General features: G+C 47.4%; 1 protein-coding gene across 2 annotated transcripts in view; it reads right to left on the bottom strand.

Moving 5' to 3' along the window:
- Positions 1–21443, bottom strand: part of PLA2G3 (phospholipase A2 group III) — a 29530-nt gene extending 8087 nt beyond the window's left edge. Inside the window, exons 1-4 of one of the 2 annotated variants that reach the window (XM_078883978.1) lie at positions 19107–21443; positions 16595–16727; positions 8692–8826; positions 1908–2197 (exon numbers count right to left, since the gene is read on the bottom strand). In XM_078883978.1, coding sequence (XP_078740104.1) covers positions 1908–2197; positions 8692–8826; positions 16595–16727; positions 19107–20634 — 2086 coding nt within the window. In that variant the 5' untranslated portion in view covers positions 20635–21443. The remainder of the gene's footprint in view (positions 1–1907; positions 2198–8691; positions 8827–16594; positions 16728–19106) is intronic. The other variant, XM_078883977.1, reaches the window with a different exon arrangement.
- Positions 21444–24114: the final 2671 nt, after the last annotated feature.

Here is a 24114-nt window from a genome sequence, read left to right as displayed (position 1 = left end):
AAGGCTGCTTATAGGGCTTTCTTTGGTTAAATCCGCTTGTAACTGGCATATTTGTATGTTTTATACTCAGGTTCTGACGGTGCAATGTGTGTGTAGTGACATTGTTGAGCGCGATCGCCACTACTCATAGCCGGTAGTACCGGCCCCGTGTCAACAGGGGGCAGAATAGAGGCTGAGCCGGCGAGGTCGATGAAGTCGGGCCGTTGGGCCAAGGTAATCCCTGGGGATCATGGTGACCAGGGGTGCGGACCCCAGACCCCAAAAAGGGGGCTGGGGGATGACGTCACACGCTAGGTCCCTCAGGAAGATTCCAGAAGGAAGGTGTGACTAGGGGCGGAATGAGCTGGGAATGTGTATAAAAGCTGGGTCCCTGAACGGGCCCGATAGTTGTCATCCACTCGAAGACTCAAGAAGTCACCTGGAAGACCTGGAGCCGGGGGCCAGACCCGAGGACCTTGGCTGGGTCGGGTCGGAGCAGCCCTGTGGATAGGACCCGAGGACCTTGGCTGGGTCAGGTTAGCCTCCCTAGGTCCCGCTAGCCAGAGGACCCTTAGCGGACAGCTCTCCCAGTGTGTAGGGCACGCTAGTGAGGACATACCTCCTTAGGATATCGGGTGAAAGGGGCTGTAACCCCTTTGTGTTAAGCTGTATCGTTATTGAATAAAAAAAACGTGTTGCCTCCAGAGAAGCCTCCTTCCATTTGTACCCACTAGATGTGTATGTTGAACTTCTTCGCACTGTGCATAGCCAACCATGCTAATCAGAGGTTGCGGGGGAAGAACAACAAACTAACACACAAAAAGCAGTTATAAAAAAACGAGTTTTCAATTTAGTATAGTGGTGTAGTGTATGGTAGTGTAGTATACAGTCGCATAGTGTACTGTGTCGTGTATAGCCATGTAGTGTATCGTGTAATGTCTGTAGTGTCTGTAGTGTATAGTGTAGTGTATAGTGTTCGCACCGTACATAGCCAAAAGCGTTAATCGGAGGTGGTCAGGAAGTCTGCCCGCTGCCAATAAATCTGGCTGTCGCCTGATGAAGCTAGTTGTAATCCTGACGAACGTCATACTCAGATTGTAAATGTTGTGGCTTGGCTCTCTAACACGCCGGTGTGCTGTACTAGTAACGAATTGGAAAATTCTGTTTACGTGACAAATTATCAAACCCCCCAAAAAAACAGTATTATATAATATTCTGAAATAGCCTTCCACACAACTCAGTTAGCCCCGCCCACTACTCAGGTGGGACCGCCCACTACTCAGGTGGGACCGCCCACTACTCGGGAAGCCCCACCCACTACTCAGGTAGTCACCGCCCACTACTCAGCTAGCCCACGCCCACCACTCAGGCATCGTGAACCCAGGATTCGGCCCGAAAATATTAAACCGGGGGATTAAAATCCGGATTTTCACAAATGGTCAGGATATCGTGAAAAACATTTTGAAACTAAAACTGGCACAGTTGGTAGCTTTATAATATAAATGTCCACCACCACAGGTATGGCTGCATGAGGCAGTACAGCAAGCGGTAAATATCCGCGTCTCTTGTGGCTGTAGGGCAGCGCCTAAACTACGGTGATGAGATGTTTACTAACTAGCCTGATATACAGGAGGTCATGGGTTCGATCCCAACCCTGATGCCTGCTGTATATTTGGAGTTTGCGCGTCTCTTTCCCTGTGGTCGCGTGAAAATTATCTGGGTCCTACAGTTTTTCCAATCACATTTATAATGAACATCACGCGTTTAAAGTATTTGGCTGCTGCTATATATTTCCACGTGATAATCCACTTCATTGGGCTGTCATTTGAGTCACAACACACGCAAATTAAAATGCTTAAACAACATCAGCAGCTAACACTCCTTAGTAAAACTCGTGGACTGACAGAATCGAGGTGATCAGAGCTCACCTTGACTCTGCCGCTCTGTCGCGGCTTTGACCGTCGGCTTCTCAGCCACGGCGACCCCAGCCATCCCCTCGGCCCCAGGGGAGGAGATCCCCGGGCTCCGTGCCCCGTCCGCCGCTCCCTCCTCTGCCGTCTCCCCTCTCTCCTGCGTGCCCGGCACCTCCGTGCCCTTATTCCCCCGTGCCGCCAGTGTCGGTGAGGTCACGGGCAGGTCGATGAGATCCACGGCGCCGTACTGGTAGGGCTCCTGATCCCGAATGATAGCTCTGTAGACCGTCTCGTGCCTTTGGCACCTGCAGTCGAATGCATGCCGTCAGTCCCTTTGCTTGTATGGATTGATGCTGGCGATCGATTTGCGAGTCTCATATCGCCTATCGACTGCCCAATGTCACCACGCTGCCAGCACCTGGCGTCTGTGAGTTGATGAGTGGATGGGTGAGTGGATGGGTGAGTGTGTGGGTGGCTGAGTGAGTGAAGTTGTGAGTGAGTAAGAGATTGGCTTCCTGGGTGGATAAATGAGTGGGTGAGTGAGTGAGTGAGTGGGGTAGTGAGTGAGTAAGTGAGTTAGCAATTGGGTTAGTGGGTGGATGAATGACTGAGTGAGAAAGTTAGTGGGTGAGTGAGTGAATGATTTGGTCAGAGAGTGGATGAGTGGGTGAGTGAGTGGATGACTGAGTGAGTGGGAGAGTTCGTGGATGAGTGAGTGGGTGGGTGAGTGAGTGAAATAGTCAGTGAGTGATTCAGAGATTGGCTTCCTGCGTGGATAAATTAGTGAGTGAGTGGATGAGTGAGTGTGTGAGTAGATCAGTGGGTGGGTAAGTCAGTGAGTGGGTGAGTGAGTGGATGACTGAGACCAGTCTGTCTATCATTGTCTCTAGACCAGCTCAGAGACGGATCTCTAAGTATATTGTCTAGCGACCCCATCAGAGTCCGGGCTGTTGTCAGTCTCGAGATGTAGTTGCATTTCGAGACTGTCGAGTTACCATCCAGAGGGTGAGTGCTGGTTCACACTCGAAAACGAGATTTCGATTCCCAACCATGGCAAGCAAAAGCCTTCTAATTTCGTGTGGATGCAGATCAACAGCTATAATTTCACATTCAGGTGGTCAAGCCAGATAACAACTGCGTCAGAGAGATTAACATTAACATGGCCACCTCCGCACCTTTGCCGTGGATGTCGCCCTCCGATCTTACATTAACATGCTAATTTCTCACATTAACATCACTAGCCCCGCCAACTTCGTTTATGACCCTTGGGCTACACCGATTTTACACCTTTAAAACAGTCTGCCTCAGCAGCTTTCCTCTTTTTTTCCTCCTAGTGATGATCGCTTGTGTTGTGATCGAAACGTCGTAGTTTTTTGTTATTTTCTTTGAACCTATCTACGTGACTTTACCGAAAGACCCAAAGAAAACATGTTGTATGGTCTGTTCTGGATGACGACAGTCGCACACTGGAGAGTTTTAACATTCCATAGTTTGTGCATCAGGTATCCGCATCTGTTGTCATGGTCTGTGCAGTGTCCAGTTTAGGGTGGACCATGAACACCTTCGTGGAAGATAACACCCAGGGATCTTCTGCGTTGGGTCTGTCACAATAATGAGCCGCAAGTGAGATCATAATTGGTCCCTTGATCCCCCCCCCTCTCCTAATCTCCCCATTCGCCAATTCACACGGCATGGAGAGGGGAGGCTTTCATCCTACTGTGGATTGGAAAAGGGCCGTACATGATTACTATCACTATGAGATCTCTTTTACCAGTGGCAAAATATAATGGTAGGTTTTTACCCTTTTAACTGGTACAAAACTGACACCTTTATTCAAGGCATCATGTTTGCAATGACCACAACACAAGTAGTCAATAAAGCAAACAAAAAGAAGCAACTCTGATAAGGATAATAATATGCACTGTCCTTGAAGTTGATTAGCCCACACCCGAGACGGCTTTCTTTAGAGCCTAGTCCCCATTGGTGTAGGGCCAGATGACACCAGAAGGCGTACAACTCAAAAACAGTGCAATATCAGAGTATTGAGAGTTCGGGGTAAACATTTACACTATGAGATCTCTTTTACCAGTGGCAAAATATAATGGTAGGTTTTTACCCTTTTAACTGGTACAAAACTGACACCTTTATTCAAGGCATCATGTTTGCAATGACCACAACACAAGTAGTCAATAAAGCAAACAAAAAGAAGCAACTCTGATAAGGATAATAATATGCACTGTCCTTGAAGTTGATTAGCCCACACCCGAGACGGCTTTCTTTAGAGCCTAGTCCCCATTGGTGTAGGGCCAGATGACACCAGAAGGCGTACAACTCAAAAACAGTGCAATATCAGAGTATTGAGAGTTCGGGGTAAACATTTACACTATGAGATCTCTTTTACCAGTGGCAAAATATAATGGTAGGTTTTTACCCTTTTAACTGGTACAAAACTGACACCTTTATTCAAGGCATCATGTTTGCAATGACCACAACACAAGTAGTCAATAAAGCAAACAAAAAGAAGCAACTCTGATAAGGATAATAATATGCACTGTCCTTGAAGTTGATTAGCCCACACCCGAGACGGCTTTCTTTAGAGCCTAGTCCCCATTGGTGTAGGGCCAGATGACACCAGAAGGCGTACAACTCAAAAACAGTGCAATATCAGAGTATTGAGAGTTCGGGGTAAACATTTACACTATGAGATCTCTTTTACCAGTGGCAAAATATAATGGTAGGTTTTTACCCTTTTAACTGGTACAAAACTGACACCTTTATTCAAGGCATCATGTTTGCAATGACCACAACACAAGTAGTCAATAAAGCAAACAAAAAGAAGCAACTCTGATAAGGATAATAATATGCACTGTCCTTGAAGTTGATTAGCCCACACCCGAGACGGCTTTCTTTAGAGCCTAGTCCCCATTGGTGTAGGGCCAGATGACACCAGAAGGCGTACAACTCAAAAACAGTGCAATATCAGAGTATTGAGAGTTCGGGGTAAACATTTACACTATGAGATCTCTTTTACCAGTGGCAAAATATAATGGTAGGTTTTTACCCTTTTAACTGGTACAAAACTGACACCTTTATTCAAGGCATCATGTTTGCAATGACCACAACACAAGTAGTCAATAAAGCAAACAAAAAGAAGCAACTCTGATAAGGATAATAATATGCACTGTCCTTGAAGTTGATTAGCCCACACCCGAGACGGCTTTCTTTAGAGCCTAGTCCCCATTGGTGTAGGGCCAGATGACACCAGAAGGCGTACAACTCAAAAACAGTGCAATATCAGAGTATTGAGAGTTCGGGGTAAACATTTACACTATGAGATCTCTTTTACCAGTGGCAAAATATAATGGTAGGTTTTTACCCTTTTAACTGGTACAAAACTGACACCTTTATTCAAGGCATCATGTTTGCAATGACCACAACACAAGTAGTCAATAAAGCAAACAAAAAGAAGCAACTCTGATAAGGATAATAATATGCACTGTCCTTGAAGTTGATTAGCCCACACCCGAGACGGCTTTCTTTAGAGCCTAGTCCCCATTGGTGTAGGGCCAGATGACACCAGAAGGCGTACAACTCAAAAACAGTGCAATATCAGAGTATTGAGAGTTCGGGGTAAACATTTACACTATGAGATCTCTTTTACCAGTGGCAAAATATAATGGTAGGTTTTTACCCTTTTAACTGGTACAAAACTGACACCTTTATTCAAGGCATCATGTTTGCAATGACCACAACACAAGTAGTCAATAAAGCAAACAAAAAGAAGCAACTCTGATAAGGATAATAATATGCACTGTCCTTGAAGTTGATTAGCCCACACCCGAGACGGCTTTCTTTAGAGCCTAGTCCCCATTGGTGTAGGGCCAGATGACACCAGAAGGCGTACAACTCAAAAACAGTGCAATATCAGAGTATTGAGAGTTCGGGGTAAACATTTACACTATGAGATCTCTTTTACCAGTGGCAAAATATAATGGTAGGTTTTTACCCTTTTAACTGGTACAAAACTGACACCTTTATTCAAGGCATCATGTTTGCAATGACCACAACACAAGTAGTCAATAAAGCAAACAAAAAGAAGCAACTCTGATAAGGATAATAATATGCACTGTCCTTGAAGTTGATTAGCCCACACCCGAGACGGCTTTCTTTAGAGCCTAGTCCCCATTGGTGTAGGGCCAGATGACACCAGAAGGCGTACAACTCAAAAACAGTGCAATATCAGAGTATTGAGAGTTCGGGGTAAACATTTACACTATGAGATCTCTTTTACCAGTGGCAAAATATAATGGTAGGTTTTTACCCTTTTAACTGGTACAAAACTGACACCTTTATTCAAGGCATCATGTTTGCAATGACCACAACACAAGTAGTCAATAAAGCAAACAAAAAGAAGCAACTCTGATAAGGATAATAATATGCACTGTCCTTGAAGTTGATTAGCCCACACCCGAGACGGCTTTCTTTAGAGCCTAGTCCCCATTGGTGTAGGGCCAGATGACACCAGAAGGCGTCTCGGGTGTGGGCTAATCAACTTCAAGGACAGTGCATATTATTATCCTTATCAGAGTTGCTTCTTTTTGTTTGCTTTATTGACTACTTGTGTTGTGGTCATTGCAAACATGATGCCTTGAATAAAGGTGTCAGTTTTGTACCAGTTAAAAGGGTAAAAACCTACCATTATATTTTGCCACTGGTAAAAGAGATCTCATAGTGTAAATGTTTACCCCGAACTCTCAATACTCTGATATTGCACTGTTTTTGAGTTGTACGCCTTCTGGTGTCATCTGGCCCTACACCAATGGGGACTAGGCTCTAAAGAAAGCCGTCTCGGGTGTGGGCTAATCAACTTCAAGGACAGTGCATATTATTATCCTTATCAGAGTTGCTTCTTTTTGTTTGCTTTATTGACTACTTGTGTTGTGGTCATTGCAAACATGATGCCTTGAATAAAGGTGTCAGTTTTGTACCAGTTAAAAGGGTAAAAACCTACCATTATATTTTGCCACTGGTAAAAGAGATCTCATAGTGTAAATGTTTACCCCGAACTCTCAATACTCTGATATTGCACTGTTTTTGAGTTGTACGCCTTCTGGTGTCATCTGGCCCTACACCAATGGGGACTAGGCTCTAAAGAAAGCCGTCTCGGGTGTGGGCTAATCAACTTCAAGGACAGTGCATATTATTATCCTTATCAGAGTTGCTTCTTTTTGTTTGCTTTATTGACTACTTGTGTTGTGGTCATTGCAAACATGATGCCTTGAATAAAGGTGTCAGTTTTGTACCAGTTAAAAGGGTAAAAACCTACCATTATATTTTGCCACTGGTAAAAGAGATCTCATAGTGTAAATGTTTACCCCGAACTCTCAATACTCTGATATTGCACTGTTTTTGAGTTGTACGCCTTCTGGTGTCATCTGGCCCTACACCAATGGGGACTAGGCTCTAAAGAAAGCCGTCTCGGGTGTGGGCTAATCAACTTCAAGGACAGTGCATATTATTATCCTTATCAGAGTTGCTTCTTTTTGTTTGCTTTATTGACTACTTGTGTTGTGGTCATTGCAAACATGATGCCTTGAATAAAGGTGTCAGTTTTGTACCAGTTAAAAGGGTAAAAACCTACCATTATATTTTGCCACTGGTAAAAGAGATCTCATAGTGTAAATGTTTACCCCGAACTCTCAATACTCTGATATTGCACTGTTTTTGAGTTGTACGCCTTCTGGTGTCATCTGGCCCTACACCAATGGGGACTAGGCTCTAAAGAAAGCCGTCTCGGGTGTGGGCTAATCAACTTCAAGGACAGTGCATATTATTATCCTTATCAGAGTTGCTTCTTTTTGTTTGCTTTATTGACTACTTGTGTTGTGGTCATTGCAAACATGATGCCTTGAATAAAGGTGTCAGTTTTGTACCAGTTAAAAGGGTAAAAACCTACCATTATGATTACTATCATTTTAATAACTATCCCTGTAGACATCATATCTCAGTTAGGAATGTGAATGAGATGAATGATCAATAGTTGTGTTTAATCTCGTAAAATGCGGTGATGTGCCCCTCTGGATGTATCTCGTAAGATAGGTGGTGACCGACAGAGAGCGAATTACGTTGTATATGTAATTATTTAGCAGTTGGTATTATTCATGCAACGTGACACAATTATTTACGTTGATACAACAAAATAAACTAAAATCTCTCCATGGCCTTACCCACCTCATCTCACATCTCATCTCCTTCCTTGTCCCATCCTCTCGTCCTCTTTGGTCTCAATCTTCCCTCTCTGTCCCTCCTATCTGTACCCAATCCCGTGATCGGTTCTTCTCCCTCCTTGCATCCCTCCACTGGAATCAACTTCCCCTGTACACTGAACAGCAAGGCCCATAGATTCACTACACCATAGACTCAACACTGCCCATAGACTCAACACTGCCCATACACTCAACACTGTCCATAGACTCAGCACTGCCCTTAGACTCAACACTGCCCATAGACTCAACACTGCCCATAGACTCAACACTGCCCATAGACTCAACACTGCCCATAGACTCAACACTGCCTATACACTCAACATTCCCATAGACTCAACACTGCCCGTAGACCCACCACTGCCCGTAGACCCGTCGCTACTAAACATTTGTGGACAAGAGCTTCATAGCTCATCGGATTAATCCATTATACGCACTGTGTGAAGCAGTGCGTATAATGGATTGATTCTGACATGGGTGGAGACAATGCGGGTTGGAGGAGCGGTGGTGGCAGTGTCGCATCGCACAGCCTTTACCATCCCAGCCAGGACCTCTCGGCACACTCCTCGTGCTCCTCGAGAGTGAAGCAGGGCACGCTGATGACGTTGAAGTATGCCTGGCCCATGACGAGCGACGCCGTGTCGTTGGACCTCCGCAGGCACTGCTTGAAGCTACAGAATGAGAGGGAAGGGGGGGACAGTGGCAAAATGTTAACTACCTCGCCTGGTGTGCAGGTAGGTCGTGGGTTCGATCCCGACCATGATGCCTGCTGTATATTTGAAGTTCTTACGTCTCTCTCCTCGTGGTCGTGTGGATTTTTATCCGGTTTTTCCTTCCACATTTAGAATCTACGTGCGTTTAGAGTATTTAGCTGCTGCAATACATTTCCACGTGAAAATAAGCCACTTCATTGAGTTATCATTTGTGGCCAGGTCGCTTCTGGAAAAGAGTTACATAGCTCAGGGGGCTTTACCTGGTAACCTTACATTTTTTAAAAATAGTTTTTAGTTTAAAATGTTTCCAGGTCCTCCGTGTTTTCCCTCCACATTTAGAATTAACATCATGCGTTTTATATTATTTGGCTAAATCTTGATTTGAAGCTTTCATGCCTGATGACGACCGCTTGTGTTGCTATCGAAACGTCGTGATTTGTTTTCTTTTCTTTTATGTCTAACTACGTGACTTTACCGAAAGAACCAAAGAGTAAGTATTTGGCTGCTATACATTTCCACATGGAAAACAACTTCGTTGAGCTATCATTTGTGGCGAGGTCGCTTTTGAAAAAGAAGCTCCTATCTTATTGGGCTCTACCTGGTAAAGTAAATGTATTTTATCTCGTTTTTGTATTACCTTTCCTATACCTTGCACCCCTCTGTGAAAAAGAGCTGTCTTTCCGACAGACCTGTTCTTCACCTGAGGACGGCTGCTTGCGTTGTGGCCGAAACGTCGTGAGAATTGTATTTTATTATCGAATTTCTCCAGTAAAAATAAATATTCCGAATATGACTTTTCTCTACGCGTCTCTGGAAGTTACCACATATCTAGGAGGCTCAACTCGGACACGTGGCCAGCTGGAGGCCCCTCCCTCTTTCAGCCTCGCATACTTTTACACAGCCACACCCACTCAATAACAAGCTCACATGGGGTAAAGGCTCCACTCTGTACCTGATTGCACTAAGAGTAAAAAAATACCGAGCAACAATTGTCCATCTTACCTTCCAGAGTTTTTTTTGCATTGCTCGCAGGTGAAATGAGGTGCCCAGGGTTTGTCTTGATCCCTGACAGGAATGTCGAAATATGCCTTGTAGGCCTCACACATCTTAGCAGATGCTTCCACAGAGTACGTTTTTGCTCTTTTCTTGATAAATTGGCTACAGACATAGCAAAATGCGTCTACCGGATGCTCGCAGCCTCTTCATGCCATCTCAGAAAAATGTAGATGTGTATCCACTTAAGCAGTTGGAACTAAACTGAACTGGTGGGCTTAAGGCCCCTGTATTTATACTACTATTTATATTACTGGAAAGTTCTAGAATGTTCTAGAAGTTATTCCAAGTTTACCCAGCACTGAATCTATCTGGAATGTTCTGGAAAATAGGTAAATTTCACAAAAGCAAAGTTTTGGGGAATAATAGCCATTTTCTGTATTTTTGAGGCATAAGCATTTAGGAAATCAGACTTACTACCCAGGGACAAAAAAATTGTTAAACAGTGTAATCAAAGGCCAGACAAGAGAGACGGAGTGGATAATACCGTACTTGTATAACACAAACCAAGGGACCTGCTGAGATTTAAAATGATAAAAATATAATAATTTCTGATGCCTATTTTTGTTGTTGTAATATGACATGATTAAGTTACACTAATAATGAGAATAATTACCAATGCGCAACGCATGAATAGCAGGAAACAAAAACAGAACCAGGGAAAACGACCAATCAAAAGAGGGAAGGCCACTTTAAAGAGATGGGTTTTCAAAGCGGACTTAAATATATCAACAGTCTCCGATTGCTGATTTTAAGTGGCAAGGCGTTCCATAGCTTGGGTGCCACGCTAACGAAAGTCCCATCACCAAAAGAGCGCAACTCTAGAGACCTGAGAGTGCTGCGCAGTTGGAGATCAGGAGATCTTAAGGACCTTGATAGAATATATAAATGTATTAGTTCCTGCAAGTAATGTGGGGTGGGCCCTTTTAAAGCCTTATAGGTTAATAGCATTATCTTAAAATCCACTCGGAATTTGGCTGGTAACCAGTAATGGTAGCTGTTGTGTAACGGGCAACCTCCTTTAATAATCAAAAGTATGACTTCGAAGCACACGACTTTGTATTAAAAGTGTTGCTGGCGCAGTGCATTTTGCGAAGGTTTGTTGTTGAAAACAAGAAAGAGCTCACCCCATGGCGGTGCCATTGTTTTGTCTACAAGGCCACGCGGTGTTGCTCGTATCGACCGTGTTGAGATGTTATTGTTGTCTGTGAGTGTGTGCGAGTGGGTGAGTGAGCAGAGTGTGTGAGCGAGTGTGCGGGTGGGTTGGTGGGTGAGTGGGTGGGCGAGTGTGTGAGTGCGAATAAGTTTGTGGGTGGGAGAGTGTGTGAGTGTGAATGAGTGTTTGGGTGAGTGTGTGCGTGGATGAGTGCGTGAGTGTATGAGTGGGTATGTGTGAGCGTGAGTGAGTGAATGAGTGAGTATGTAGGTAGGTGGGTGAATGTGTATGTGCGAGCGAGTTTAACACGTAGGCTTTCGCGATCAATATTATTCATAATAAAGGTTTGTTGGTCAAGTATAAATGTGTCATAACCCTCCACCAACCGACACAGCCAGTAAGGTTTGTAATGTAAACAACATTCCAGTTAGTTACTACTTCAGCCCACCGGTGTGTTGGAGAGTAACAACATTTATAATTTGAATACGACTTTCGCTGTTAATTACATTCAGCATCATCGGGCGATTTGCCAGAATAGTGAAGCCATCCACCTGCTTCCAGTCTTAGATAGAGCAGGATGACGTCATCACTGAAACCATCAGGGGCAGCAATCAGATGCTGGGGAGGGGGGGGCTATTGTAATTATGTAATAGATTAGTAATCATTTAATTAGTGTGCGTTTCCTTTATAAGTAAGTGTAATATCTTCTTCTTCCACGCGTTTGTCCCAGTCATGTGGGGTCCGCCATCTTTGCCAACCTTCTCCACACTGCCACGTCCCACGCCATCTCTCCCTCCGCTCCTCGGGCCACCATGTCCAACCGCACCACATCGCCCCACCTCTTATTCGGCCTTTTTCTTGATCTCCTCATCTTACAATTACTTAATAATACCCTTCCAGGTCGCACTAAGCCAGTAGTTGTCAGAGCGGTTAAATTATTTGTATTTCTCTCAATTTCAAAGGATTCTCGAATTAGTCTTGGCTAGTAATAATACGTTTTACACAACACTTCAACTTTATCAAAATCAATTGAGTGTCATTTTAGCAAGCATGTTCTGCAACTGCCGACAGTTGTGTTTGAAAGTTTTTAATATTTATTTGGTGTTCTTTTAGTTTGACGCTAATGTTACATCCTGTCTGTCCAATAGAGCATCTGCCACATAGGCAATTAATCCTATACACACCTTTTGTTGATAACTTAGGCAATTAATATTTAGTACAAGATACTAATTTTTTTAATTTTGTGGACCGTGCCAAATTTGAATTAGATTTTTTTGCTTTTCCAAAAGTCGAGCTAATTTGTCAGTTACTCCCACGATATATGGCATTTTAATTGTTTTAATAACTTGATCGCTTTCAGCAGTATTTCTGTTCGATCTTGGTTTGGCATTCAATGCTCTGTTAATTTGAACATTATTGTAGCCCTTCAATCGTAGCGCTTCTTTAAGATGTTTAATCTCTCTCCACCATCTGACACTGTTTTAGGCCAATGTATAAGCATCTTGATGATAGAGCATTTCTGTGTGGGGTGATGATGATAATCTGTGTTATTTTACAATTTAGGCTGCGTCCGAGCAAAAGAACCAGAAAGGGGAGTATGTTATTCACCTCCATTTCCATGATGAACTGGATGGCCGGGTTTTATGAATTGAAATGATTTAAAAATGCATTAAGTGTATCTTTCTCATGTGGCCAGACAACCAAAGTGTCATCTACATATTTAAACCATAAATATGGTTTTAATGTACTTGAAGCAAGTGCTCTTGCTTCAAAGTTTTCCATGTGTAATAAAGGACTCGATCCTGGGTCTGTCTCCGTTGTCCTTTATTCGAGTTCTTACACTTTTCCCACACGGCCCTCGCTCAGAGCTCTCCCCTTGGCAGCTCCATAGCTGCCCTCGCTCACGTAGCCTCCACACCTCTGCAGCTCCGCTGCAGATCCCCTGTGCAGTCCTCCGGCTGCCCTCACTGCAGCTCCACCGCTGCCCTCACTGCAGCTCCACCGCTGCCCGTCGTTCCCCCGTGCTTGGTCACCGCTGGCCGACGGTGCCAAGTCTTACTCTCTGTGTGTGTGGCGATCTCGCCACTCCTCGACCTCCGCCCTGCGTGGCCTCACTCTAACTCTATCTCCCACACTCTCTCTTCCACCCCGCTGGCTGGCGCCGTCATGAGCCCCTCAGCCACCAGGCTGAGGCACGGCGACCACCCAACGTGGTCTCCACTCTTCACTCCCCCGACTGACCCAGATGTCTTCCTGTCTCCCCGCTATAACATCTCCCCCCCACGTGACCCTGACTCCTCCCTCTCGGATCGTCACATCCGACCCGCCCATTTACGCCCGCATTACACATGTACAGAAATCACCTCTCCATAAAAAAATTCATGTGTTATTTAGACAATGGTCAACTAGTTTTGGAATATCTTTTGGTAAACCTGTCTTATTTACTAGCGTATAGAGTAATTTAAGTGACTCGTTAACTGGAACCTTAGTAAATAGATAAATTACATCAAAGCTCACCAGCATATCACTAGGGTTAAGTTGAATATCTTTAATCACATCCACAAGATGTTCTGAATTTCTTATGAATGAAGATGTCCCCCTACCCCGCCTCTGATTTTTGAACCTGATGGTTTCAGTGATGACGTCGAGGGTGGGTGAATTTGTGGGTGGGTGAGTGTGAATAAGTGTGGGTGGGGGAGTGTGTGAGTGTATGAGTGGGTATGCGTGAGTGTGTGAATGAGTGAGTGTGTGAGTGTGAAAGAGTGTTTGGGTGAGTGTGTGAGTGTATGAGTGGGTATGTGTGAGTGAGTGTGAGTGAGTGAGTGGATGAGTGGGTGAGTATGTGGTGGGTGAGTGTGTACATGAGTGGTTTATTGTGAGTGTGTGAGTGGGTGGATGAGTGTTTGGGTGGATGAGTAATTGGGTGAGTAGATGAGTGAGTGGGTGAGGGTGCGTGAGTGGGTGAGGGTGCGTCAGTGGGTTCGTGTAAGCCAGTGTGTGAGTGATTGGTGGAGTGGGTGAGTGTGTGTAAGTGGGGGGTGGGTGTGTAGCGGTTAGCGCGTTGTGCTACTAACCCGGGTAACTGAGTTCGATTCCCGCCACGGCCAAAACCAATGACGAATTATCTGAACTAGTCCTGGGCCTCCCCTAGGTCAACTCAACCTCAAATGAGTAACTGGTGCGGTGTATAAATATCGCTACTGGGGAGACGAAGGCGGCCGGTTGTGGTGCTGGCTATCTACAAGCCGTGCCGGCCTTCCTTGGTGCTCGCTAACAGCTTCTTCCCCAAAAGTCTGGGGGGGGGATCTTTGTCTTGTATGAGTGTGTGGATGAGAGTGCAGGCGAGTGTGGGTGAGTGTGTGAGTGGGTGAGTGTATGAGTGGGTTAGTGTGAGTGAGTGTGTGAGTGAGCTGGTGTGCGTGAGTGAGTAAGTAAGTGTGTGGGTGTGTGTAAGTGAGCTGGTGAGTCTAAGTGAGTGTGGATGTGTGAGTGGGTGAGTATGTGAGTGGGTGATGTGAGTGAATGGGTGTGTGTGAGTGTATGAGTGGGTTAGTTTGGGAGCGGTAGTGTAGCGGTTAGCGCGCTGCACTACGAACCTGGCCACCTGGGTTTGATTCCCGCTCATGGCAAACACCAGTGACGATTATCTGAACCGGTCCTGGGCCTCCCCTAGGTCGACTCAGCATCGCCACTAGGGAGACAAAGGCGGTCGGGCGTGGCGCTGGCCACCCACCCCCTCGTGTACCGTTCATAGGTGCTCGCTAACAGCACTTGCCCCTACAGTCTGTTAAGGCTATATGGGGGATCTTTGTTTTTTTTGTGTGAGTTGGTGAGTATGAGTGAGTGTGTGGGTAAGTGAGCTGGTGAGAGTGTGAGTGAGTGCGTGGAGCTGATAAGTGTGGGTGAGTGAACTAGTGAGTGAGTGTATGAGTGAGTGTATGTAGAGCTGGTGGGGTGCGATAGCGTAATGGTTAATGCGCTGAACTACGAACCCGGCGACCCGAGTCCGTGCCGAGTTGCTGTTCCGATAGCGATGCAATCAGTGGGGCGGAGGAGGAAGGAGCCTCGTACGGGATGCGGAGTTCGGAACACACGTGGATGAAGTCTCCTGAACCCCCTCCCAACTTGTACTCCTCGCCCCTTGTACCCCCCCCCCCATGTACTTCCTCCCCCCTAAACTCCCCCCCCCCTTGTACAACCTCTCCCATAAATTCCTCACAGCAGCGGCTTTTGGCTAACAATCGAACAAAGGCGGTCTCCACATTGCATGCTTTAAGATGCGCTTTTGCGGCCGTCTGGAACGCTCCTCCTTCCGATATTAGGAAGCCGCTGGAGCTCTGCACCTTTACATAATCTAGATTGACAAACATCCTATAGAATCGCATTATGCGTTTAGCTTGTTGTCCTTCCCCTGCTCCTCCGCCGATTAGCACGGTTGATTTAGTACGGTGCCAAAGAAGTTCAACATACGTACATCAGGTTGATGCACTAGTGAGAACAGTAAATAATACTGATATTGTAATGAATCATATATTTTATTGCTAATACGTAAGAATTAACGCTTTAGGGAACGCCTCCCCATGTAGTGTTGGCTATGTACGGTGAGGAAGAAGTTTAACATACAGACAGACTACTATACACTCCACTACTACAAGACACGACGTGGCACGACGTGCCACCGATGTATCTCACACGGCCGAACACCTCCGGACTCTCAACTAAATAATATTAATTTACCCAGTAAGTCCCCACTAAGCAATACATCTCTTTTCCAGAAGCGGCCTAGCCATCACAAACGGTAGCCCAACAAAGTGGTATACCAGCATGTGGAAATTTATAGAAGCCAAATGCTATCAACGCGTTATTTCGATATATGCAGGTGTAATAACAGCCATAGAGGGTTCACGTGGGGATTGGCTTGCCGGTCCTGCTTGTAGCCAATAAGGGTTGAGATAAGGACCATGGCCCACGCGTGATCACGACAGGTCATCATGAGTGATTGGCCTAGCTATTCGGGGCCCCAGCTAATGGGGAGCCGGATGAGGGGCGTGGTCCCGGGATTGACAGGGAACCATCGAGAATGGTCGAAGCTGTCCATGAACGATTGGCGGGGGAACCACGTGACGAAGGTATTAAGAGCGAGTGAGAGAGAACGATCGGGAGCAGACTGAAACTGACAAGAACAGGGTCACGCGCGGACGGGGGCTCGGGGTGCCACGTGCGCGGTGGGGACTTAGTGCGTAGTCTGTCCTCTCTCCGTTGTCTGCCAGCAACGGAGAGTGAGTGAGCAAAGTGTATTGTGGACTGGAAATCAAAGGACTGATTCCGAAGCCGTCTCCCGAAAGATTATTACACAGGGAAAACCGGAGGGCCCGGAGGAAAATACACGCGACCACGGGGAGAGAGAGAAAGACATGCAAACTCCAAATATACAGCAGGCGTCAGGGTCGGGATCGAACCCACAACCTCATGTATATCAGGCAAGGTAGTTCACATCTCCGAGCCACTGCGACTCACCTGTGGTCGCACGCGCAGTGCGAGATGGTGTACCAGCGGAGGTTGCGGTGTCCGTATTTGTATCGGAACGCGTCGATCACGTGCTCGCAGTGGTCATGGTCGCGGCAGCAGCGATCCGTCTCCTCGAACTCGCCTGTGGGTGCACCGGAGAAAACAGAGGTCCCCCATGTAGCCTTCAAAGGGACTCTCGAGTCAAGTGCTGTTAGTTCGCAAGCAGCAGCAGTAACGCCTGTGAAGGGCTCGGCGTAGTGGCACACCCCTGGGTGGTGGAGCAAAACCACCACAACCACCACGCCAGCCTGGCCGCCAGTGCCAATGTCTACTATGCACCGCACCAGGTATACTCATTTAAGGCTGAGTCGACCTAAGTCTAGGCCCCCAGGACCGGTTCCAGTGTTCCTCGCTGGTTAACGGGCGCCGCGGTGTTGAGACGTTATCTCTCTCGCCTGGCATGCAGGAGGTCATGGGTTCGGCCCCGACTCTGCCGTATATTTGGGTTCTGCGTGTTCTCTCCCTCCCCGTGGTCGCTTGGATTTTTCCTCCAAATTTCGAATCAACATGCACTTCAGAGTATTTGGCTAATGCTATACATTTCCACGTGATAAACCACTTCTTTGAGCGATCGTTTGTGGCCAGGTCGCTTCTGAAAAAGAGTTTCATAGCGTGGAAAAATAAAATTAATGTAATCGTTTATTAGTTTAGTTTATTGGTCGTGAGTGTGAATCCCATTTAGGGGTCTCTTGCCTCCCCTCCGCCCCCCACTCCAATCCCACCCCCCCCCATAACCCCCGTTACCCCTTCCATCATCTCGCACTTGCCAATTCGAAACCTCTCGGCCAATCTCGTGGCCTCGAGGTCCCCAGCCGAGCAGAGAGAGCCAGTGGGAGGCTCCCTGCGGTGGCTCTTTAAGGACTGCTTCGTGCTGTTTATTCTTAAGGACCATCACCGTCTCGTATTCACATTGCATTATACGGCTGTTACTGAATGCCCGACCCTGATTCTGACTTCATCTCCACACGTGGCCAACGAAGTATTTTCTCAACTGTGTCACGAGATCTTTAAAGTCCACATGATTACAGCCGCAGTCTCTTCCATCAGCCATCATCGATTAAAATACAAAGATCCCCCTAAAGCCTTCAACAGACTGTTGGCGCAAGTGCTGTTCGCGCGCAGCACTGATGAAGATCGACACGTGGGGGCGAGTGGCCAGCACCACGCCCGGCCTATTTTGCCTTCCCAATGGTGATGTTTTCACACCACTCCAGGTACTAATTTGAGGCTGAGTCGACCTAAGGGAGGCCCAGGTCCGGGTTAGATAATCGTCACTGGTGTTGGCTGTAAGCGGGAATTGAACTCTGGTCACCGGGTCCGTAACGCAAACCGCTACACTGCCGCTCCCCACAATTAAAAAAGACATGCACACATCACAAATACTGAGCCTTTATGATTGGACTGTGGCGGGAATGTTGCTAAATTATAGTAGGAAATCTAAAGGAATGGCGCTTATATATTATGAATCTAGGCAACTGCCTTGTATGTTGCTTATCTAGGGTAAGATATATAACATGAAGTGGGAGTGTTGTTAATCCATATTAGGAAATCTACGTGCATTTTCGCAATGCCATTCTCACCATTACTTGTTAATCACTAAGGCTCACAGAGCAAGGCTAGGGCTCTCATAGTGTTCAGTGCTAATCACTGAGGCTCACAAAGCCAGACTAAGGCTACCATAGAGTTTAGTGTGAATTATTTAGTCTCAGTCAGATTAATACTCTCTTATTGTTCAGTGTAAATTCATGCCCAATAGTAAATTATGCCGTGAAAAGGCATCCTATTTATTTAACAAATTGAAAACAGGTAACTATATATATTTTATCTCAGTTGGAATGTGGCCTTAATAATGGACCCTAAGTTCATAAATGCTTTTGAAAAGTAGCGGTGAAAACTACGTGCTTCTGAAGAGTGGCAACGATTCCTTTTGTAAGGGACACCGAGAGGGCGAACTCTCTTATTAATTAAGTAAATACATGCTTACCTGGTCTAAAGGTCGTATGAGTTCAAATAGCGTTCTCAACTTCAATTGGCGAGGAGCTACACAAGGGGGGGGGAGTTGACATAGGGTGCTCAATCTGATTGGAAGGTGGAAAATCTTTAAAATCTGCTACAATTTTTCTGAGTGTGGTCGATCTGAAGACCAGTCTCCCATAATACTTACAAATGATTTTGCACATTTGCTTTGTTTGCATCATTTTGACAGCGTCATGGCTATTACCAAGGCGCTATGTTTCACAGGTGGCTATTGTATTTAGTATTCCAGCGTGGGGGGAGGGGGCGATATCACTCTATTTTTATACCCATTGAATTAATTTCGCGAGTAATTTTCCAATTGTGCTAAATGTTGGCCCCGTGGTTTATGGCGCACGTGGCCTCCTGTGTTTTTTTGGCGAATCGTTTCACGGGATCTCCCATGTCCATTGTGAAGTAAGCAACGGCCGTGCCACCTCCAACTCACCCAGGTGATCGAAGTTGTCTGCGCTGTTCCCGGCCCCGCACCACAGCGTGCCGGGGTATGTGAAGCCCCTCCTCACCCGACGCTTTGCCCCAGCGACGATCGCCATCGATGCCCCAACTTTCTCCTCCGTTTCCACCTCTCCATCCTCACCTTCCCCAATCGCCACGTATCCTCCAGTCGATGCTGCCCCTTGTGACGATGCACCCTCCGGTCCTTCCTTGCTCACCCCGTGGTCTTTCCCCGAGGTTGCTTCTATGGAGCTCTCTTCGAGGGCTGATTTCCTCAGCGGCAGCGGAATCCATTTGCTCAGCAGCAATCTCGCGACACGAGTCTGGTCTGACTCATTCGTTCTCTCCCAAGGTAAGTCAGTGACTTGCCGCCTGACAAAAGTCCACAACCGATTGGTGATGGAGCTGTCGGGTGATTTTCGTTTCGACGACCTTCCGGTGAGGACTGCCCGTGGCATCTTCTCACTGGTGCTCTCGCCTGAGCCACTGTGGGACATCTGCTGCGCGTATCCAGAGCCCCTGGCGTTGTGGCTCGACAGCGCCGCGCTGCACGCTGTTCTCAGGCTGCCAAAGGCCTCGCTCTCGGACACGACGCTCAACGCTGCGTGGACGAGTGCCCCAGCCCCTAGACGCAGGGCCCAAGCTCCAAAGTCCAATGCATCTGCACCCAGCTCAAAGACTTCGGCTCCGAGATCCAACGACTCTGTTCCGAAATCAATTGATCTGGCTCTATAATCTGACGGCTCTGTTCCAGACTCGAATGCCTGCTTCTGAAAATTGGACTCTGGTCCGAAATTTGATTCGGTGCCAAAGTGGAATTCTTTTGAGTCAAAGGCAGACTTCTCTATCCCTAAATTAGATGGTTTTGATGCAAACTTGAATGCTTCCATGCGATGATTTAGCTGCTCTGTTGAAAAGCCTGAATTCATGACCAATTTGACTGCCTTTCTCTCACCGTCGGAACTGTCCATTCCAAGATCCAATGACTCTAATCCAAGCACTAACAAGTTCTTAAAAAAAGCTGAGTTTTCCTTTCCAATGCCCGATTCCATGCCAAAACGAAACACTTTTGCACAAAACCTGTACGTTTCGCTTTCGATGCCCGGAAATTCTGTGCCCAGCGCAAACGCTCCCAACGTTAAGTCTGAGACCACATTTCCTAGCTGCGATATTTTCCGCTCGACTTCTGACACTCTCTTAACCAGCTCCGACGCCCCTGCGCCAACCTCGACCGCACTTGACCGGTTGCGAGACGACTCCCCAACCACTACGAGTTGATCCCCCCGCCTCCTCTCTCTCATGTGCTCGCCGCCATTTAAACTTTTCCCATCAGATTCTACTTCCTCCCTCTGGCCACGTGGCGCCCGGTCACATGATACTCGGTCGGATGTGTTTCCGCCCACATTGCCGCCACCGCCCAGGACTACGCCAGGGTCATGGTTGGACACGGGTTTGTGTGAGGGTTCGCTCCCGATACAGAGGCACAAGGAGAGCGTGGTGAATGCGAGTGTTAGCCACATGGCCACTCTCCTGTGCAGTAGCTTTGTGCGTCACTCTCTGTGCCCGTCTATACTCTCACTATGTATGCCCAGTAGAATATTTATTCGTGTGCCTATTCTGTGTGTATATATGCAGTTCTCAATGTATATCGATAATAGTTCCCTTGGTTATCAATATATTTTGTATATATTATGTGTGGGAGGGTGTCAGTGTGTGTGCGAGGATGCGTGAGAGAGTGTGAGTGTGTGAGAAAGTGAGTGTGAGGGAGCGTGTGTTTTTGAGTGTGTGTGTGAGAGAGCGTGTGATGCTTTGAGAGTGTGTGAACGAGTGTGTGTGTGGGTGAGTGTTTGACAGAGTGCATGTGAGAGAGACTGTGTGATTGCGGGTGAGTGGGTAAGAGAGTGCGTGTGAACGAGAGAGTGTGTATGAATAGGTGTGAACGAGTGTCAAAGATAATGTGTGTGTGAGGGTGTAAGACTGAGCCTGGGAGAGAGTGTGAGCCTGGGAGAGAGTGTTAGACCGGGAGAGAGTGTTTCACTGACTGAGTGATCCTACCTGTGCGTGTAGAGCCCTAACCCTCCACCTGTGTGCCTGGGCAGTCGATGCCTCTACACGAGTCCGTGTGACCCACGTGTTGTGAGTCCCTGTAGCCCCACGCGTTGTGAGGAGTCCGTCTCACTAGCTGGTCAATATGATGTATCCACTCCCTCTGTGGGTGTGAGATGAGGCTGGAGCCAAGGGGACCGGCCACGTCGCTGGTGATGGAGACTACGAATGCGCCAAAGCGATCTGCGCTCCTATTTATGGGCGAGCGAGGCTGGGTGTTTATGTGTGTGTGCGTCTGTGTGCGTCACTTTTGTGTCTGCCTGTGTGTGTACGCGTGCCCGTCTTTGTGTGTGTGTGCGTGCGCGGTAGGGTAGTGGTTAGTGCACTGTGCTACGAGCCCGGCGACCCGACTTCGATTCCCGCTCACGGCCACCACCAGTGACGATTATCTGAACCGGTCCTGGGCCTCCCCTAGGTCGACTCAGCCTCAAATGAATACTTGGTGCAATGTGTAAACATCACTATTGCCGGGCATGGTGCTGGTCACCCACTCTTTCGTATGCCACAGTGCCGGTCTTGTGTGAGCTCGCTAACAGAACTTGCCCCAGCAGCCTGTTGAAGGCTCTACGCGGCATCTTTGTCTCTTGTGTTTTTGTATGGCCACGCAGCCCCTTTAAAGTGATAGCAAATTCATAATTAAGTCCTCCCATTTGTTACGAAACATTCACCAAGCCCCCCACCAGCCCCCTCCCCGCAAATCCCCCCCTCCCCCCGCTTCCTCCATCCCCCTGATAATGAATGAGCGAGACGCAATCAGAGTGGAGGTGCACGGGTGACCCAGAGGGGTTCATAATGGCCGTGTCAAAGACACTGACCCGACACGGTGGATAGCCTGGGTTCGAGACCTGGGTCTGGGTCTCTCTGAGTATTACTCAGGGCGTTCATAATGGCCGTGTCAGAGACATTGATCTGACACTGTGGATATATCCTGGGTTCGAGCCCTGGCTCTGGGTCTCTCTGAGTATAACCCGGTGGGTTCATAATAGCCGTGTCAGAGACACTGACCCGACACGGTGGATATCCTGAATTCGATCTCTGGGTCTGGGTCTCTCTGAGTATTACTCAGGGGGTTCATAATGGTAGTGTCAGAGACACTGACCCGACACGGTGGAGACCCTGGGTTCGAGCCCTGGGTCTGGGTCTCTCTGAGTATTACCCAGGGGGTTCATAATGGTAGTGTCAGAGACACTGACCCGACACGGTGGAGACCCTGGGTTCGAGCCCTGGGTCTGGGTCTCTCTGAGTATTACTCAGGGGGTTCATAATGGCCGTATCAGAGACACTGACTCGACACGGTGGATATCCTGGGTTCGAGCCCTGGGTCTGGGTCTCTCTGAGTATTACTTAGGGGGTTCATAATGGCCGTGTCAGAGACACTGACCCGACACGGTAGATACCCTGGGTTTGAGCCCTGGGTCTCTCGCTTTATGTCCGTGGAGGTGGGTGCTATATTGTATTCCACCTCTGAGGAGCAACCGTGCGGGTGGCTGAGAAAGTGTGGTGATGCCGGGCACGTGAGAGTGTCAGTGAGTGTGTCAGTGAGTCATTGAGTGTGTGAGAGTGTGCCAATGTGAGTGGAGTGTGAGTGAGTGTGAGTGAGTGTGTCAGTATATGTTTCAGTGTGTGGAGTGAGTGTGAGAGTGTGAGTGAATGTGAGAGTGTGAGTGAGTGAGAGTTTCTCAGTGTGTGTTTCAGTGTGTGTGAGTGAGCGTGAGAGTGTGAGTGAATATGAGAGTGTGAGCGAGTGCGAGTGAGTGTGTGTATCAGTGTGAGTGAGTGAGAGTATGAGTGAATGTGAGAGTGTGAGTGAGTGAGAGTGTGAGTGTCAGTGTGAGTGAGTGGGAGTGAGTGTGTGAGTGAATATGAGAGTGTGAGTGAGTGAGAGTGTGTGTGTCAGTGTGAGTGAGAGTGTGAGTGAATGTGAGAGTGTGAGTGAGTGAGAGTGTGTGTGTGGAGTCTGTGTGTTGTCTCCCTGCGTGAGTGCGTGGGTGAGTGTGTGAGTGAGAGTGGGTGAGACAGTGCGTGTCAGTGTGAGTGTGTGAGTGAGTGTGTGGAGTCTGTATGTTCTCTCCCCGTTCTGTAGAGTGTTGGAATTCCCACACTTTATCCCACTACACCAGACCTGCCAGGAGGGCGTGGGGAGGAGGGATGGGTAGATGAGGGAGGGGGCAGGGGGAGAAGGGAGTAGGAGGGAGGGGTGACGAGGGAGGGTGGAGGAGGGGGGAGGTGGCCAGAGCTGAATGCAAGAAATGCGCACAGCTGATGTAAGTGCCTCGCCGGTAGGTCGAGGTGCCCCTGCTGTGACCGTGGCGCCGCGGCCGGGAGCATCACCGCCATGTCCCGCCGCTGCTGTTTGTGGATCCCCCCCTCCCTGCCTCTCAAGGCCGCGACCTTGCGCTCCATCAGCGATGTGAAGGGCTGCGGAGGATGATGATGATGGCAGCGTGGTTACATTCCTGTCACGGTGGTCGCTTCGTCGAGCCAATTTTGTCGTGATAACTTTTTCTTGTTGTTGCTGTTTGTGCTGCATTTTGTTATGGGGCCCATTTCTTAATTTGTTTATTATTTTTTTGTAGTTTTTGCTTGGTAGTCGTAGTTGTCGGTATGTCCATCTGTGAAAAAGAGTTTCATAGCTCATCTGATTCCTCTAGTATCAATACAGATTCTACGTGTGTTTTCGTAGCCAACTGCGTATATGACTTGTGGCCCTTGTATATATAATTAACGTCGAGCGTTGCAGGATGCTATTGACATGATGAAACTGCTATATAAAGTGAAACTATTATTATTATTGCTATCATTTGTGATTGCCAGGTCGCTTCTGAACGAGCGAATAGCTCAGTGGTCTTGTCCTGGTAAGATAAAAAAAATAGGTTATACTTACATTTTTATAT

Source organism: Lampetra fluviatilis, chromosome 76 (assembly GCF_964198595.1).
Source record: "Lampetra fluviatilis chromosome 76, kcLamFluv1.1, whole genome shotgun sequence".
In the NCBI taxonomy this organism is placed as follows: domain Eukaryota; kingdom Metazoa; phylum Chordata; class Hyperoartia; order Petromyzontiformes; family Petromyzontidae; genus Lampetra; species Lampetra fluviatilis.
This window is presented reverse-complemented; position numbering and strand designations above follow the sequence as displayed.